Below are 19,476 nucleotides of genomic sequence, written 5' to 3' on the forward strand. Positions count from 1 at the left end.
AGAAGTTTAAGTAAATTTATTGAGGAAATGTCAATGATCTTTGTTGATGGTTTTTAAATAGAAATGTATATACTACAAGTAGTCGATGTAATTCAATAGATATGGTTTTGGGTATGATATTATTGACCTGACTTTTATGTTTCATCGATAAAAGTAAGTTAAACAAAAGAAGAAAATAATTAAAAACAAATACCGAAAATTGAATTTTGAAAGCTTCTCCAAAAATCGATAAAACAAATAAAACAAAATAGACGTAGGATTTCAATTATAAATGGGTTTTTTTGTATTGACTGGCAAAAGCGGTATGTAAACTTGTTTTTTTTTTTTTGTCTTTAAGACGTCCTTGTTTTTTTTTTTTTTGGGAGGTTTCTTATTAATGTGAAAGAAGTTAGTTCTTTATTTCCCTTATGACCTTGTTCTAGAATATAAATCCTATCTATGGGAATACATTATTGTTTGTCATTCAAATAAACAAAAGTTAGTGAATTTCGGCTTAATTTGTGTTCGGAGAAAAAAGTAAAACCAAATAAGAAATTGAATTGGACAAAAATGTTTCCTTTGTCCTTCGTGCTTTTTCCTTATTTTCATTTTTCAATTAAAATTCCTATTTCATAATAGTTAAAGATTTTTCTTTTGAGCGCCTTATTCTTATTTCGTATATTTCAGATGTTTTTTTTTTTATTTTAAAATAACAATACAACTGTTGACAACAGTGTGAAAATTAAAATGAGTCAATTACTGAATTAGTTCTGGTAAATGATTTCAAAATAAGTTTAAAAAAATTGCAATTTTTTTTTGCGAAAAGTTGCTAATGAGCGATTCCATTATCGCAACACTTACAATCATTTGAAGTATTTTTATATAAAAACAAAAATGAAAAAAATTCTAATGAAATCATAATTTGAAAAGCTTAAGTTTTAACAGTTCTCTTTAAATTCGTTTATAATGATATTCTTAGTAAGCTTGGTTCGAACATGTGCCATTTAATTTCAATCAGTGTTAATTCAGCGATAAATTTGATTTTCATTTTTTTTTTATTTAAATTTAGGGGACACTGTGGTGTATGTGTATTTTTTTAACGGTGATTAAAAAATGTTTTATTCGTGAGCATTTAATCAGTCGAGTTGACCTTTCAAATAGTTTCATTGATAAAGCGAATCTTACAAAGTTACATATTAAATGCATTACTAAAAAACTTTGGCTAAAAAACAAGTTTCCTGCCGTTAGATTTTTTTAATTTCTGGCTTTCTCCAAATTTGTTTCATTTGTTTTTTTTTAGGTTTAGAAAGAAAAAAATTCAACAAAAATATTTCGTCATCCCAGCCTTCAATTGATCAAAACAATAAAGCCTTGTTTCGAGAAAGGCGTTTGAAGTTTGAGTATTCACACAACTGAAACGTTCACGACAGAAAATAGTGGCTATTTGTGTCTATTTACAATTTTCATTCATTACTATTACTGTTTCTTTTTTGTTAAGACATAACATTGCACATGATTGATTTTGTTTTTAAATAGAAGGATTTTGATGAGTAACTTTTTGACCAACTCATAAGCCATTTATACTTGGAACAATATTGAGATATGTATTTTTATTAAAAGGGCACACTTTCCTTATATAAACAAAAAATAAATTAGTAGCACTAATGACACTCCATGAAAGACAGAAAAAAGTTATATATGACCACTTTTTTCTTATTTTTTAAACTTACAAACTACATAAAAACTAATTAAAACCAAAATAGCCAAAGCAAGCAATTATTTTAATTTTTTTTTTTGTCACGCTGAATGTCCATTAAAAATTAATACCTAAGTCCACTTTAAAGTATCCATCGAGTGCTCTGTGCAAACCAAGACAACGTCTAAGACACTACGTGTCAAACACCCAAATCTTTTCGATATGAGATGTGCTACCGGATATGTACAGACAATCATCGGTCGGATGAGGCCGTTGTAGCAAATCACCTACATCTAGCTGTCAAGCCGAATGCCGTTTCGTCATTGCTAAATCTCCCCTAACTCTGGCCAGGGTTGCATCCATCGATCACCAGCCTCCGCCAGTTCTTTCGCGTATCTCTTGAGGCCCTAGCCAAGAGTGTCCTTAATAGAATAGAAAAACTTCTAGTCATCACAATGTCGCTGAATTTTTTTCAAAGTAATGCTGCAAAAGAATTCCGATGAACTTAGCCTTTGGAGGTGTTCTGTAAACGACTCTCTAACCATACGGTGTAGAAAGATTTTTCCAAATCAACCAGACTGTTCCCCGTGCATTAATTTTTAGATTCGTTCTAATGGCACTAACCATTGCACACAGCACAAAAAAAAAAAAGAAGAAATTTTTTTAAACGTTGTTTACTGTTTTAAATAATTCATACCACTGAATTATTTTAATTTTAATATGAAATCTAAGAATGTTAATTGAGATGTTAAAATTTCCAATGCCTTGTAAATTCGACAACGAGATGGAAAAGGCAGGGGTTTTGTTTCTTTTATATTAAAATAAAATTTCACTTATGTTGTTTTAACAACCACAGATTCATCTTATAAATATGTAAATATGTTTTGCTAACAAATTGCTGGCTGAGAACCACCTTTATTTGAAAAATATTAAATTTCGTACCTAATGGATGAGTAGAATTGATTTACTTTTTTAATTCAATTTGAGCTATTAAAATTGTTTTTGAAGTCATCTAATTTGTTTGTATAAATTTTGTAAAAGCATTAAAGAAAACTTATCTTCCACTATAAAAAAAAAAACTAATATCTCTTTGAAATATCCTTAGTTAAAATATATGATATTACAAGAGCTAGTCACATTTTTGTAGATTGGGGTAGAGTTAAGGCTCAATTAATTGAATTCCTTCTATACAGTTCTGCAGTTTTTTTTTTACCTTGATTACAAATAGCCACAAAGATGGTGTTTTTTGTATTAGAAATCGAATTTAGCATTTAGAAGATATTACAAGAGCTAGTCACATTTTTGTAGATTGGGGTAGGGTTAAGGCTCAATTAATAGAATTCCTTCTATACAGTTGTGCAGATTTTTTTTTACCTTGATTACAAATAGCCACTAAGATGGTGTTCTTTGTATTAGAAATCGAATTTAGCATAAATCCTATGAAAAGAATATAAAAAATTTTTGAATTATGAGCCATTTGCATAATTACACCCTATACAGGGTGTCCCGTAATTAGATAAGGAAAATTTAAGGGTATATTCTAATTTAAAATTTTTTCTACAATATGGCTCTATATGATTATCACTTTAAGAAAACGCTTACTGCGTTTAAATCTTCTTTCGTTGCTCAGATATTTATTCCATTTTTGATTTGAGTTCAATTTTCTTCGAAAAATGAGTAATAAACAAAATGTTTTATTAATTTATTCATATGAAGGAAACAATATTAATTATTCCTATCTTCGTGACTTTTCTTGAATTAAACTATACTTCTGTGAGTGAAATAAAGAAGTAAGAAAATAGACCTCAAGCCCATATAGAATTACATAATGGAAACAATATTAAGCAAAAAAGTTATTCATAAATTTGCCAAAAAACCATAAACTTTTTGATACTTGGCAAAACCTGCTGCAGGTAAAAGATAAGATTCAAAAGGCTAAGACTAAAAAAAAATGATATTTAGTGGTTAAGATAGTTTTCAGAGTTGGCTGATGAAGAGTATGGAACATTTGGATAGAACGAAATGGGATAGTTCATTAGCTTGCAAGACCTTCCAACCTCATTGTATTAACTTTTTGTTTCATAGAGAAGAATGAAAACATACATAAATATCAATTCTTGTTAAAAAATAAGAGCATATTCTCGAACCATCATCAAAAGTAAGGCAATAGTTAGCATAAATACATATTCATGAAGTGTTTCGAGAATAAGGCACTTGATTTCCAGGACATCGAAATCAATCAAAATTGAACTAACAAAGGTTAAACCGCGGAAACAAATTTTTCACAAACCGCACTTTTCTTAGAAAAAGCTTATTCAATTTTTTGCAAACTTAGTTCTTCTCCATACTTTTATGTGTAGAGTAAAATAAGTCCGTGGGCTATAGCGCTCACTTTTTGTATCGAGATAAACATGCGTGACGGAAAAAAATCAGTTATGTAAAATTGCAAGAAAAGCAACAAATTTGGATTCTAAGGAATTTGAAATGCCTTTCGAAAGAATAATTTATAAACAAAAGTACCCTTGTCTACAAACATTCTTTCCACTTTAAGTATTTTCTGTATTTTAATAAAATCGTAGAATCTATTTAAGTTCTTGTCGCCAAAGCAATCGTTCGTTGAAAGGAAAAAAAAAATAAGACTTAAGCAATATTAATTTCCGCTTATCTTAAAAATTCCTAAATGACGAAAAATTAAAATATACTAAAAATGTATTCTCCCTCACTTTGAAGCTTATCATAATAAGAATAACTCCATTAGGCATTCGAGTAAACATCAACAACACACCTCTGCACAATCTTATTGCCTATAAGTTGAGTTTATCACAAAACAAACTATCGTCGGTCGTCAGTGGAATAAAAAAACAAACACTTTCATGACATAGTCTCTGCACGTAGCCACCACCCAATCTTGAATAGAGTAGAGGCAATAGCAGTTGTTGATACGTCTACAATGCATCAATTTGGTTGACTATAGGAACGAAGAATTTCTCGTCATCATCGCGCGTAGCAAAAATATGAAATTTGTTCATCAATTAGTTAAATTAAAATATGACATCAAACTGATTTTTATGAATCTGAAAGCGGCAGCGGCTGTTCGAAGAGAAGATAGAGAGGGTCCGGTGCGGTGCCGGAAGAGAAGTAGAATGCGCGTGTTTTGCATTGTTTATAAAATGATATGTGAATCACTCGAGAGACGTTTTTTTTTGTTCTATTCTTTATTTTTGTTTGTTCATTTTAAATTGTTTGTTGCTAAATTACGTATTTTTTAAGTTCTTGTTATTAACAGAAAAAAAGCACAATAATTGTAGATGTCCATACTTTTAGGTAGTTTAATTTATTTTTGAGGGACGTTGTACGTTTTATCGTCATGGTTGTATTGTATGTTTTTCTTGGTTTTGGTACTTCATATACAATTTATTTTAAAAGAATGTGAGGCTGATTATAATTTATCTATTAAAAGAACGTAGTGAGTTTGGATTAAGCAAAATTATACAGAAATATGAGTCATCGTTTGACCAAATATTTTCATAGCTCACAAATTTGATATTTAGGAAATACTTTTTTACTATCAAAATCATGAACTTAGCGAGGAAGCTAACTTTAGGAAAAAGCTATATTATATGCACAACAGCATAGTAGATTAAGGGTTTTAATTAATGATTCAGGGTAGGTACTCATACTCATTTCGTAATTTTTAAAACAATTATCACCAAAACGATGATCGTTGGCGTGATCGTCATTCATTGGCTCGACGTAACTGTCAATATTATTTTGTCCGTCGTCATGAAATTGCATAATTTATAAAAGTTAGAATAAAGTATTAAATAAGTTTTACTTCGAAGGTAGAGAAAAATATAATTTGAATGAATATCGCAATGTTTGGTTCTTTCTTTTGTTGGAGACAAATTAATTTTTACTTTTTAAATAAAGAGTTTCTTTTAAATTTTCAGGTAGCGTTATAGTCCTTGTATATTTAGATTTAATTGTAAAATTGTCTGAGAAAAATACATAAATGCATTTTGAATTCAGGGTTTGAAGATTATCAGTCAATGAAACTAAAAAGCAATGACGTATATATTGCTTGGAGGAGAATTTTTTAAAAATAAACATTACTTAAAAAAATCAATTATGTATTAACCCTCTGTAGGCACACCTCTTTTTTGTGACGTGATCGGCACACGGGTGCCAATTTGGTTTATACTTTTTTATGTCGCTAGAACTTTGTTCGGTCACAATATTTTATAGAGAATCAAGTATGAAATTGATGTAGAATATTCCGAGGAATTCGAATATTGTATTCACATTTCCGAAAAAAAATATTTTCACCCTTATAAAGAGACTTTTTTGTGACCACTTTTTTGAAAAATCGTAATTTTTTTATTTTTGTCCTGCCAAATTGGCACCCGTGTGCCGACAGAGGGTTAAAAAACAAAAATATCGTTGTATATCTGAGGGTTGGTTCTCGTTAGGTAATATTTTGAAATGAAAAAAAAAAAAAATTCAGAGATTCACGCCGAATTAGATTCTGTTTTCTGAAAAAAAAAAAAAAAAATAAAATAAATATCAAAGTATCTTAACATGATAAAATATTTATCACAACAAATTGTTTTGTTATAAACAAGTTTGAAGAGTTCCTCAAAAGATGATTTGGATACATTTAAGTTATTTGAGACCATATACGATTGTTTCTTTTTATTATTTTTTTTTCGGGCTAAAGATGTTTATAATATCCAAATACATAAAATATGGTTTTTCCTCTTGAAAACATTCGTATCTTTGAATTTAAAGATAAAAATACCCTTTTTAAACCACATATTTTATTTATTTTAATAATTTATTGGCATTTCATTAAAAAAAATTTTAAAATAAAAAAAAATCAGCATTTAATGCCTGATTTACAATAGCCCCGTTCCATTGGAGGTGGTAGTTTACTCATGAGTAGATCTAGTACTAGAATTTACACATGATCTTCTACTGGAGGAGATAGGAATGTGTAGTTGTTGTACTAGATTTCTACTCACGAGTAAACTACCACCTCAAATGGAACAGGGCTAATATTGCGAGAAGAAGAGACGTCACTTTTTTTACAACGATTTTTATTACACTCTCTCTCAATCATTTATCACATTGAGTTTGAGTTTGAAAAATTGCCTGTGAAAACTGAAATGATATTTTGTTTATCACAATGTAATTTGTTTCACTGCCAAAACCGGTGACCAAAAAAGCCTAAGGAAGAGTAAAGCTCTCATCTCCACCAAATACTATAAATAAATTGGCAATATTGTGTATTTTTTCATACCATTTCATTATTTGGAATGAGACTCTCGTAAATCTCTTGTCTCGCATTATTGTATCAGACATGAAAAGAAAAAAATTCAGCTTATTGTTTTTTTTTTCATAGCATTTAAGCTTTTATTAGCAAAAAAAAATGCCATATTTGTGATTTATATACAGGGTGTCCCACAGTCACCGCCCCAAATGAAAACCATGGATTACTGAGGTTTTTTTAAGTCGAAAAACTTAAGAGGTAATTTTCTCGTTTTCCTCCCGTTTTCGAGTTACCACGGTTTTTATGATTTTTGCTCTCTTGTCTTTTAACTGGCCTTATCTTTGCCAAACTATGTTTTATTCGAAATAATTATTACAGTTTTAGTTTGTCTCAAAACTTTTTTTCCTGCGGACAACCGTTTCTCCACAATTTTGCATCAAACACAAATTGTGTTTGATGCAAAATTGTGGAGAAACGGTTGTCCGCAGGAAAAAAGTTTTGAGACAAACTAAAAAAAAAACTAAAAAACTTATTACAGTTTTAGTTTGTCTCAAAACTTTTTTTCCTGCGGACAACCGTTTCTCCACAATTTTGCATCAAACACAAATTGTGTTTGATGCAAAATTGTGGAGAAACGGTTGTCCGCAGGAAAAAAGTTTTGAGACAAACTAAAACTGTAATAAATTCTTGATTAGTTGTAAAAAAAATTATTTCGAATAAAACGTAGTTTGGCAAAGATAAGGCCAGTTAAAAGACAAGAGAGCAAAAATCATAAAAACTGTGGTTACTCGAAAACGGGACGAAAACGAGAAAATTACCTCTCAAGTTTTTCGACGTAAAATGACATCAGGAATCCATGGTTTTCGTTTGGGGCGGTGACTGTGGCACACCCTGTAGAACTATAGAACTTTTCTAACTGTTTGTTGTTTAACTGTCGCAAATATTTTTCAAAATGCATAGGCTAGGCTGACTTTCTCACAACTCAATCTACCACAAAAGTGTGCGTACAGTGATGTAGTATTGAAATAAAAGCGCGTTTTCCACTTATAATTAAAGATGTTTTATCCAATAAAACTAAGCATTTTTTTTTTCAAATTTAATTTACAAGTGGAATATTGATTTATTTATAAAAAAATAAACAAATAATAACAAAAAAAAAAAAAAGCCATAGAATTCGTACACAAAATTTTGCGTACATGTTTATTTATTCTTGAATAACCTTATTGTTTAAGTAACATGTTTTTTTTGTAGCACATGTTTTTTTTGTAGCACATGTTTTTTTAATCAGATTTGTCGGTATTTAAGTAGTCTCCAGTTTTGAAAAAAAGATCTATAAAAAGACGAAAACAAAGTCAAGTACGTTTCAGCTGCAATTGATTTATTTATTTACACTAACTTTCTTTCTTTATCTAAACAATGATGAAGAAATTATTTATGGTGAAAAAAGAGTCGGCCAAAGGTTCAAGGAACAGAGAACAGTTGATCGCTTGAGATATATTCTTCATTTTCCACCCTTAACCCTTTGTTCACGGAGAAACTTTTTTTTGATTTTTTTTCACGAAAAATTACAAAAATCTTGAGAAAAACTTTTGATATTTTCTAATTACACAACAAAACGAAAAAATAATGATTGAACTAGTAATTACATTGTATAAGGAATGTTTTGAGCTGAGAGTACAAAAGTTGAAGTCCAATTTTTAGTAAAAAAAATTAAAAGATAAAAATGCGCGTACAAACCAATGTGTTTTACCAAAAAGTCTTACTAAACTAGTATTTAGATTTGAAAAGCAAATTTTTGATGAAAAACATGTTTACATATTCCATAGATTGAAGAACCATTATAATCAATCTCTTTCAGTGTTACCGTTATTTAATTTTGTAGCTCTAAGCTTAAGGCTACTTGAAAAATTGAGAAAACCCTCACAAATCCTGCATTTTGTTGACTAAATATTAACTTTTATACAGATATTAAATTTTTTTGTTGGTCGTACTACTCATAATGCAAAAGCTCATAAAATAATTTTCAAATTTTGGCAATTGCAATAAAAAATAATTAATTGGTGGTTTCATGGTGAAACCACTAGGAAGCAAAGGGTTAAGACATAAATTTGCACTAGAACATGTTATATTCAATTTATGTTTTTAAACAATCATTATTCGCAAATTCGAATATTTGATGAAAATCGGTCCAAAATTGACTGAGAAAAAAAATTTCTCTTCACTTTATCTTACATACAAATGCACAAGCACAATTCGTCTTATAATTATCATTGTTCATTTTATTACAGTCCTAAATTAATGATATCTAAATTTATTTTTCTTTTCACAGAGGCTAAGTAATGATCACATATGTTATTTTCTCTATCAAATTCTTCGTGGCTTAAAATATATCCATTCGGCAAATGTCTTACATCGGGATTTGAAACCCAGCAACTTACTGCTAAACACAACGTGCGATCTTAAGGTAATTGTATTTTTTTTTTGTCATTCCGCCCCCAATATTATTTAAATTAATAAAAACTTCTTCTTTTTGTCAATTAAGATTTGTGATTTTGGTTTGGCGCGTGTAGCTGATCCTGAACACGATCATACAGGATTTTTAACGGAGTACGTTGCCACGCGATGGTACAGAGCACCAGAAATTATGTTGAACTCAAAAGTAAGTCCATTAATATTTTTTTTATTTTTAATTTTTAATTTAAAAAAAAAAAACTTTTTTCAAAGGGTTACACAAAATCAATTGATATGTGGTCAGTTGGTTGTATATTGGCCGAAATGTTGAGTAACCGGCCAATTTTCCCTGGAAAACACTACCTAGATCAATTAAATCATATTCTTGGTGTTCTAGGATCACCATCACAAGAGGATTTGGAATGTATTATCAACGATAAGGTAAGATTTTTAAACAGTGTATTTTTATGTTTAGATAAGCTATTAAAACGATATTGGAAATACATAAAAGAATAAACGCTTACCATAGATCTAGATGAAAACAACTATTTATATCTTCGATTTAAGAAATAAAGCATAGGTTAAATACACCGGCACACAAAAAAAAAAAAGTGTCATGAACCAGAAACCAGACCTATCTTTCTATATGTTTTTGGGCACGCTGAATCCGAATTTGAAGTCCGTTTGGCCCCATCACCCTCCAGTTTTGAGCTGTGAGTGCATTTTGTTTGAATTTTTATGCATTTTTTGGAGTTTTTTTGCATTTTTCTCAAAACTGAAGGGTGACCGGGCAAAACGGACTTGAAAATCGGATTCAGCGGTCCCAAAAACATATAGAAAGATAGGTCTGCTTCCTGGTACATGAAACTTTTGTTTTTGTGTGCCGGGTATGACAGCGACATGTCGCGACAGTGCTAGCACACAAAAAAAAAAGTTGTATGAACCAGAAACCAGACCTATCTTTCTATATGTTTTTGGGACCGCTGAATCCGAATTTCAAGTCCGTTTTGCCCGGTCACCCTCCAGTTTTGAGAAAAGTGTAAAAAAGACCCCAAAAACTACCTTTTTTTGATTTTTTTGCATATTACTCAAAACTGGAGGGTGACAGGGCCAAACGGACTTGAAATTCGGATTCAGCGGGTCCAAAAACATATAGAAAGATAGGTCTGGTTTCTGGTTCATGACACTTTTTTTTTTTTTGTGTGCCGGTGATATTAATGAAGTTGACTGGAGCCAAGCGCTTCATCGGGTCCATTGCGAAAATGCGAATCTTAGTTAATCAATTTTTAATGTTTGATTTGTTTCCTGACGCAGGATATTGTAGTTGACCTCAGTATGTTGAGGAAATTATGCCCAAACTTGTATTCTCCTCTCGCAATATAGATTAAGCCACAAGCATTTTGGCTAAGGGTCCACCTGCTCTTTTCCAAGAAGTCAACATATCAGAATTAAGTGTATTTTAACAATTACGTATACTTCTGCTTGACAAAAGTCAGTTGATAGTATTACATTAGGCCCTTTTCTAACTAAGCCGGGAACCGGCCCGGTTAGCCCGTTTTTTTTCTAAACATTCGTTTTTATAAGAATGTTTTCTCTTACCGGGCTGGTTGGCCGATTTGTGTGAAATGGGCCTTACAGGTACAGAAAGTTTAGTTCTTTTCCAAAAATAATTCTTCTTTCTGTCATCTCTTTAGTCGTTATCCACCCGCCTATCCGGTTGGCAATGGTGCAGTAAATGGAGTACTTGATTGGAGTGTGGGTTCGAGTCCTATTTAGGCGGCATTCTTTTATTTATTCTTCAGGTCGGACGCCACCCGTGGGATTAAATAATAATAATCTTATTCTTAATTCACTGTACCAAGAAAAATTCTTTCTTTTCCTTCTAACTACTGCCATGCACTATGCATTTAAACGACCTAAGGTCTTACAGGCATATATGTACATACATTATGTAGCTAACATTAAAATTAAAAAACCATGTTTACAAAATTGTATTCAGTAAATTTGTTCGTGATTATAATTGAATATTTTAGCTCCAATATAGCAAAAACAGTTACAAATATTAAAAAAAAAAACTTCATCCCACGTTAAAACTCTTAACTGTTTTCTTTAAAGATATTTTTGAGTTATTTCTTGAAAAAGATATTTAAGACATCAAATACCATATCGCTCATTTACTGGAATACTGTCATCACTCAAATATCACTTTAAAAACTGACGAAGAACGAGCACTAGTTTTGTTTTAAAAACTAATTTTTTATATAAAAATAGATCGATGCTAAATTTTAAACTCATCTCCTGAAAAACCAGTTTTTTTTTAGTTATGACAGTGTTCAAGTAAATGAGAGTTATAATCGCTTTTCTTAGTTTGAACGAAGAAGGTTTTTATATTGCCTTTACATTACGAAAAAATGTCATACAGTTTTGCTACAACCTATTGTAAAATCTATACTAAGGCTGATAAAACCTTGAAGACAACCGCTTGCTGTGATAATAATCGGTTCGTTATAAGACTCTCCATTTCTCATATAATTGGGCCTAACTACGATTGCGATTTCACATTTCGTATCGCAATACCTATTTCTCTGTGTCAATTTTCGATCGAAAATCTACAATCGCCCTCAGATCATTATTTCTGATCTTATAGTTATTTATGTAGTGCAATTTCTTCAGTACAAAAGAAACTGTTTATTAATCGACGATTTGCATTTGACCGAAACACTTTTTTCATACATTTAGTGCGTGGTTCTTTAAAAATGTTGGCTTATTTAAATTAGTTCGGCTCACTAATTTAAAAAGTTTTAGTTATTTATACCAAATTAGTTCGTTTTTGGTAAAATATTTTTTTTTTTAAACAGCGAGTTGGTAAAATATTTTTTAGTTAGTTTTCGTAGAAGTTCAATACAAAGAAACGCGATCCGACTAATGTCCTTAAAAAAATTATATTTTTTCATATCGTATCTTTATTTCCATCTCTTTAAAATGTTCTTATTTTCATTTCAGGCTCGTAATTATTTGGAATCTTTGCCGTTTAAGCCAAAAGTTCCCTGGGTACGGTTATTCCATAGCGCTGACCAGTTAGCATTAGATCTCTTAGGAAAAATGCTGACTTTTAATCCCCACAATAGAATAACAGTAGAAGAAGCGCTAGCACATCCTTACTTGGAACAATACTATGATCCTGGTGATGAGGTAAGTGTTTTTTTCTGTCTGATTAAATTCAAATAATTTATGAAATATTAAATTTTAGCCTGTTGCCGATGAACCATTCCGCATCGGCATGGAACTCGATGATCTTCCACGTGAAACACTAAAAACCCTCATTTTCGAAGAGACCCTTAAATTTAAAGAAACACTTCCCGATCAAGCCGTGTAGACACATCAATAAAATTTCAATCGCTATTTCTTAAATTCCAAAAAAAAAAAACAACTCTTTTTTTTTTATTTCTTTCTTTTATTTTTTCTCTTCAAACACAAAAAATTCTTTTAAAAAACAAAAATGTATTTAAATAATAAATACTGCTATCGTTTATTGCGTACAACAACACAACTTAAGTCGATTAAAGTATTCCCAATCAAAAAAAGTGTATTTTGTATTCATTTAAAAAAAAACTCTTGCTTAATAAACAAAAACAAAAAAAAATACATATAACATTTATGCTCTGAGACATCATTTTTGTTTTATCAAAAAAAAAAAAATCAAAATCAATCAAAATTATTTTTATTATTAGTACACTTTAAATTACTATAATATAATTATTATTAATTATTATATTGTTGTTATAAGACAAAAACCAAAATGTTTATGTTTTCTTTTTTTTTTATGTAATTGCCTGGTTTATTTATGGAAAAGTGTAGTTATAATGAATTTTAAATTAAATTGAAGTAAAAAAAAAGAACAAAAACAAAAGAAAAAACAAACAACTTTTTAAAAAATTACATTTATATATCTCATATAATTGTTATAAATTTTCTTCTTTCAATTTATTAAATGTGTACTAATATATTATTGAGAGAATAATGTGATTTACTTAAAAATAAATATATATATTAAATATATATAACTTCATAAATAAAAAGAAACAAAAAAAAATATCAGAGGAAGGAGAGCATGAAAAAAAGTAAAGGCAAACAATATGAAAGCAAGAATTTGAAAAAAAGTATTTAAATTTATTTGTATGTGTGTTTGTCCTTCCACAATTTTTAAGTGTTTTTCAATGCAACAAAATGGTGTTTTAGAAATTGTAATAATTAAAAAAAAAAAAACAAAAATTTAAAACAAAATAGCTAATTTATCTGAGATTCACTTAAATTTATAAATGAACAAAAAAAAAAAAAAAGAAACAAATTATTATCCAAAGTATAAATTAATAATTTTGTCAATCAAATTTCGAATCGCATTTTATTCCTCTATTTGTAAATTTTTTTCTTTCTAAATGTGTTCTTTAAATAAAATTTAAACAAAAAACAAAAACAATTCAATACAAACAAAAAAATCTAATAAAAACACAAACGATAGATGGAAAATGTAAATATTTTCAGATAAGGTTAAAAACATTTTAATACATAATCAACTCTTTTTTTTTTTTCTTGTTTACTATTTGTTTGAATATATTTCTCAGAATCAGTATACGATGTTTTATTATTTTTTTCAGTTTTTTTTTTCAGATGGTTTTATTTCCTTTTTTTATTTGATGATACTTTTTAGTTTTATTGCAACTTACTTAATTAAGATAGTTTAAGATTTGTGTGCAATTGTTTTTAATACTCCAATCGAATGAAAACTAGTGTTCTATCGCATTTGTTAATTCGATCCCTTGCATGAGTCGATTCTAAATGTGCGGATTTGGATAAGAATCTAATCTTTGGACTCGATCTTTGTTAATTGGATTTCAAACAACTAGTTGGGTTGGGTCATAATAAACCAGTTGGAATTTTTTACAATAATTGTGGGCGTGGCAGTCGGCGGTATTTTCTTTCAGAAATTAAATTTGTTGCCCGTTTAAAAAAACGAACGCTGATAATTTTATCGAAATCTTTGCAGATGTTACAAAAAAAAAAAATGATAAAAATGCGAAAAGTGGAGTTTGAAGTAGGCGGATTTTTCTTAAACTACCTACTTAGAAGGTACAAAATCTGAAAATTTTATCGAAATCATTTAAGCCGTTTTCAAGAAATCATCAATTTTATAAAGTTAAGCTCAATATCATATGATTTTTTTTTTATTATGAGCGCTCTTAAATACAGTACCAACCTTAGGAAAAGGGGGATTATTTCTTTTAAAGTTCTAAATCTTTAACAATAAGGAAAAATATTGATATGAGAGAGAAAAACTCAAGCGGCTAATGCAGTGCACAGTCTCATAGTACGACTAAAAAAAGAGAATCTTCGTACTTGTTGGGCATTCTTTAAAGTACGACCACTACGGTTGAATTGTTCAAGGGGAGGTATGCAGCTAGCTATTTAATTTGAAATTGAAAAAAATATGCGTGAGTTCCCATCCCTCTCGCTGGCTAATTGGGATCCAAGATGGGTTTAACTACTTTTCATCCTAAGTTTCAGTTTTTTCGTATGTTTACATACTTGCAGTGACTGCTTTTTATTCCGTCAATTCCATTATAATTTTTGAACAACAACATATTGAAGGTGCTACCACCAAGTGTTTTATGGCTAGAGTTACAGTACTGTTTCACGGACGCCAATCCGATCATCAGACTCTTTATTCCATTTTGTATGTGGTGCTTAGTCTAGTAATTTTTCATTTAACTTTTCATCCTATCCTGGCCATTCCAAGAACAATGAACTCGAATGCGTGTCGAAAATTGATAAAAGTGCAAAATTAAATGTAAAAATGTTGCTTTAGGTCGCTCTTTAGATAAGACAAAACTTGAATTCGTACATGTCATAATCCGAACATTCTTGTAAATTTTGTCTCCACTAATATAAACTTCATTTACTGCAGTGTGAGACTGGAGTTTTTGTTTTGCTGTTGCATTGCAGGAAAACTGTATTTTACTTTTGTCTTATTCAGCCCTATCGTGAACTTCACGTGAACAAGATTTCACTTAACCCGTATTGTGAGTTCCGATCGAAAAGTTGTTCAAGTTCGAAAAACTTCCGTATATAAATTTTGTTCAGGTAATAGCTAGAAAGAAACTAGTTAAGTGGAAAATGCTAATTCCCTTGGGGTGAAACTCGCAATAGCGAACTTTTGAAATATCCGGCTTTCGAAATTTCGGGCGAGCTATAATAGTTCGAGTGGAAAAATGTTCACGTGAAGTTAACGATAGGGCTGATTATTAACTTTTGATTTGAGTAACATTTACATTAGTAATCTGCTAAATCCAAAGGAATCTGGCTGTTGTTGAAGTGCTTAGTTAATTACCGTTTTTCTCAAAGTTTTCGGATTCAATACACAACTGACACGTTCGAATTATGTATGATTCGTAACCTCAAATCTATTTAGAATATTTTGTACTCTTAAATTTATTCTTTAAAATCTGGGTGCATTAAAAAAAGACAGGGGTCTTGCAATCATTAAGTTAAACTCTAAGGCCGGTATTCTTCAAAGGCTCATACCTCAGAGCGCCCACAAGCCTTTTAACAATGTAACTTTTAACATGTAACTTACAAGTGTCTTGATAAATCCGAAACCTGAACCTAAAAGAGTGCTCTTATGTTATCAGCGCTTCAAGAATACTGGTCTAAAAGAAATTCAAGGAATATTTGAATTTTATTAAGCCCTGATTTTTCAGTCGTCAGTTAGACTATCAGAAGAATAAATGTCTATAAAAAAAAAATTTTATTTCTAGGAATAAGCTCTAACTGAGGTTTATTTGAAAATTAAAAAAATAGACCTAAAACAAAAAAAAGTATGTGTTTAAAAAATTGAGTTATAAGAGACTCAACTTTTGCATTAAGTTTTTTTTTTAAGAGTAGGTAAACATTATTAAATAATGTTTTGAATATTGCGTTAGTGTGTTTTTTTATTTACATACTTATTTTTTATTATTCTATTTTATAAACCTAAAATATAATATTTTAAAATAATTTCAACTAATATAAATTTATCAATGAGTGAGTGTGAAATTGAAAAATAAAAAATTAAAAAAAAAAAAAATCAATGAAAATTAGAAGTTTGTAGCATAATAATGAAAATGTTGAAATCGAATCGAAACCAAAATAGAATAAAATAAACAAAAGTGGGTGCGAAGCATTTTTTTTTTGTAATTTTGCCTTTAACAAAATAAAAAAAAAATATTAAAAAAGGCAATTAAAAATAATTAAATAATATGTTTTCAAAACCAAAATTTTAAAAACTTCATAAAACTAACACTTAGTAAATATTTTTAAACCAAACTCATAAAAAAATTAATTTAAATCAATACAAAAAAATAAAAATAAACGAAAAAACTTATTTATCATTTAAAACAAAAAAGGTTATTAAAATAAAACTTAAATAAAAAATAAAATTATAAAATAAATAAAAAACGTAAACAAAACAGAATATAGACTGTTTTACAATTTTATTCTTTAATTATAAAACAAAAAACAAACAAACAAAAAATGGAAACGTGTATTATGAATTGAAAACAAAAACAAAAAAAAATATGTTTGAATGTTGTTTACAAACATTATTATTGTATTTTAATCTATATGTAATGTTATTTTATTCACATAAATAAAATACAAAGCATCCATTAAATTGAGTTGTAATTATTTGTTATTGTTTTTTGTGTTTTTATTTCTCTGAACATCAAAGCATATCTCGAAATCCAGAAATCAGATGATAGAGATCGAATAAAAAGGTATGGTACCTAGGGTAGAGTTGCATATTTGCGGCCGTCTCCAGTTTCCGGCCACCTTTCGGAAAATCGTTATAACTAGTGATTTCGTAGCTCGTAGGCTTTATTCCAAATTCTTGCTCTTATGCTGTTCTCTTATATCATGTCTATTCTATTAGAAAAACCATAAAACCCAGTTTCCGTGGAAGTCGTTTTTTTTTTTTTTGATAAAAACGATTTATCGATAAATGCTAGTGTCCGACCGAAGGTCGATTTTCAGGGGAAACCTAAGTCGAATTATTAGGCTGAAAGAAAATCTTCGGCCGAAGCCAAATCCAAAGCCTAAGCTTTAAAAAATACAAAAATTCTCCTTTCCAATTGGATAAAAATGTTTTTATTTATTTATTTATGATGGCACACATGTGTTTTGAAATTTTTGAATACCTACCGAAGAAGATTACAATCTTTTCTTCGGTATTCAAAAATTTCTCTCATATGAGAATATTTTTAAGAAAGTTGGCCACCTAGATTTATTTTATACCAAAGGTGTTTAAAATTTTTCATAAAATACTTTTTTTACATTTTGCAAAAGGTTTAATAGCTATGAAATTTTTAAACTGTTAATGTACTCATCCAATCATTGTAGAAAAGAAAGAAATGAATAAAATTCATTAATTCGTGGTTGTAGTGAACGAACACATTAAGATGATAAAATTAAAAATATGTACACTGAACGAAAAAAAGCCAATATTTAGAACTTTTTTCTATCTGTTTTTAGAACAGTCCTAAGTGTAGCTATCAGCCGTTTTAGGGTTGCCCATTCTCTATCGGCCACCCTGTATTATATTCGGACCCATTCTAAACAAAAATTACCAGGGAAATGGTTTCGGGAGAAGGGCCCCAATCGGAAAAATGGTGAAAATTATTCTTAAGGGGTAATAACACCTTGTAAACCATGAAATCGAGCGTCATATTCATCACCGTATAAAACAAAGAGGAAATATTATTTTCTTTTGGTGTTTGTTAAGTTTAATTAAGTATATTAATAGGTAACAGAATAGGCTAATGTTAAATTTTTTAATGATGTGAAATTTTTTAAATGTCGGTGTAGTTCAGGATGATAGTAAAATCCTGTGCTCCCATCGGGCGACCAACTAACTCCTACAGTTTTTAACCGATTGGGCTGAAATTTTGTGTGGAGCTTAAAAATACTATTCTCTAGTAAAGTAAAGGATTTTTTTGAAATATTAAAATTTAACGATTTTATGGTCTTTTTTTCAACGAATTTTGTTTTTTGAATGAAATAATTTTTTTAAACTAATGCCATTTCTTTAAAAACTAATATTTCAAAAAAATAGAGAATAGTATTTTTAAGCTCCACACAAAATTTCAGCCCAATCGGTTAAAAACTGTAGGAGTTAGTTGGTCGCCCGATGAGAGCACAGGATTTTACTATCATCCTGAACTACACCGACATTTAAAAAATTTCACATCATTAAAAAATTTAACATTAGCCTATTCTGTTACCTATTAATATACTTAATTAAACTTAACAAACACCAAAAGAAAATAATATTTCTTCTTTGTTTTATACGGTGATGAAAATGACGGTCGATTTCGTGGTTTACAAGGTGTTATTACCCCTTAACCATTGAAGAACGAAATTCAAGCTAAAAAAATAATGAAATTTCAGGAACTTTTCAGTTGGGAGTTTGTTTTCAGAATAGGCTTGATTATGACGATTACAACTCAACTTCAACTTTTTGAATCGTTATTCCTAAGAAACGGTGGGTGTTAGGAAAAAAAGTGTCATGACTTTTTTTATAGATAATAATCTGGTTTACAATTTTTGGATTGAAAATTTTTTGATAAGACTTACCGTTTTGCTGAAAATCGTGAAAAACCAGTTTTTGTGACCTTTGACCCCAAGTAAATTTTTTTCCTGGTCTGGATCGATGAGGACTTTTTAGATTTACTTGATGATGGTGTTTCCAACAATCCTACCAATTTTCAGCTTGCTGGGAATTAATGTAACCTCGGATGTCTTAATTGACCGGACTAGCTATAATACTTTTACATTAATTTCAAATCTATCTTCGTCTTTCTATCTTGAAACGTCAAATTTTAACCACTAGTGTGAAATTTTACCATGCTTAGCAGCTGGGTAAATTTTAACCCATTTTATTCACCACGCTAGTGTCAAAATTTAACCAAATGTCAAATTTTAACCAACATTTTAACGCAATTCGTACACGGCCTAAGTGTTTTCTGCGCAGTACTTTACGGTTTTTTTCCTC

At 29.7% G+C, this 19,476-nt stretch overlaps 1 protein-coding gene across 3 annotated transcripts in view; it reads left to right on the forward strand.

Moving 5' to 3' along the window:
• LOC129916600 (mitogen-activated protein kinase ERK-A) overlaps window positions 1-13,055 on the forward strand; it is a 31,825-nt gene extending 18,770 nt beyond the window's left edge. For all 3 annotated transcript variants that reach the window (XM_055996635.1, XM_055996643.1, XM_055996649.1), the window contains exons 6-10: window positions 9,274-9,408; window positions 9,487-9,603; window positions 9,669-9,836; window positions 12,399-12,587; window positions 12,646-13,055. In XM_055996635.1, coding sequence (XP_055852610.1) covers window positions 9,274-9,408; window positions 9,487-9,603; window positions 9,669-9,836; window positions 12,399-12,587; window positions 12,646-12,771 — 735 coding nt within the window. In that variant the 3' untranslated portion in view covers window positions 12,772-13,055. The remainder of the gene's footprint in view (window positions 1-9,273; window positions 9,409-9,486; window positions 9,604-9,668; window positions 9,837-12,398; window positions 12,588-12,645) is intronic.
• The last annotated feature ends 6,421 nt before the right edge of the window (window positions 13,056-19,476 follow it).

This window comes from Episyrphus balteatus, chromosome 1 (genome assembly GCF_945859705.1).
Source record: "Episyrphus balteatus chromosome 1, idEpiBalt1.1, whole genome shotgun sequence".
In the NCBI taxonomy this organism is placed as follows: Eukaryota; Metazoa; Arthropoda; class Insecta; order Diptera; family Syrphidae; genus Episyrphus; species Episyrphus balteatus.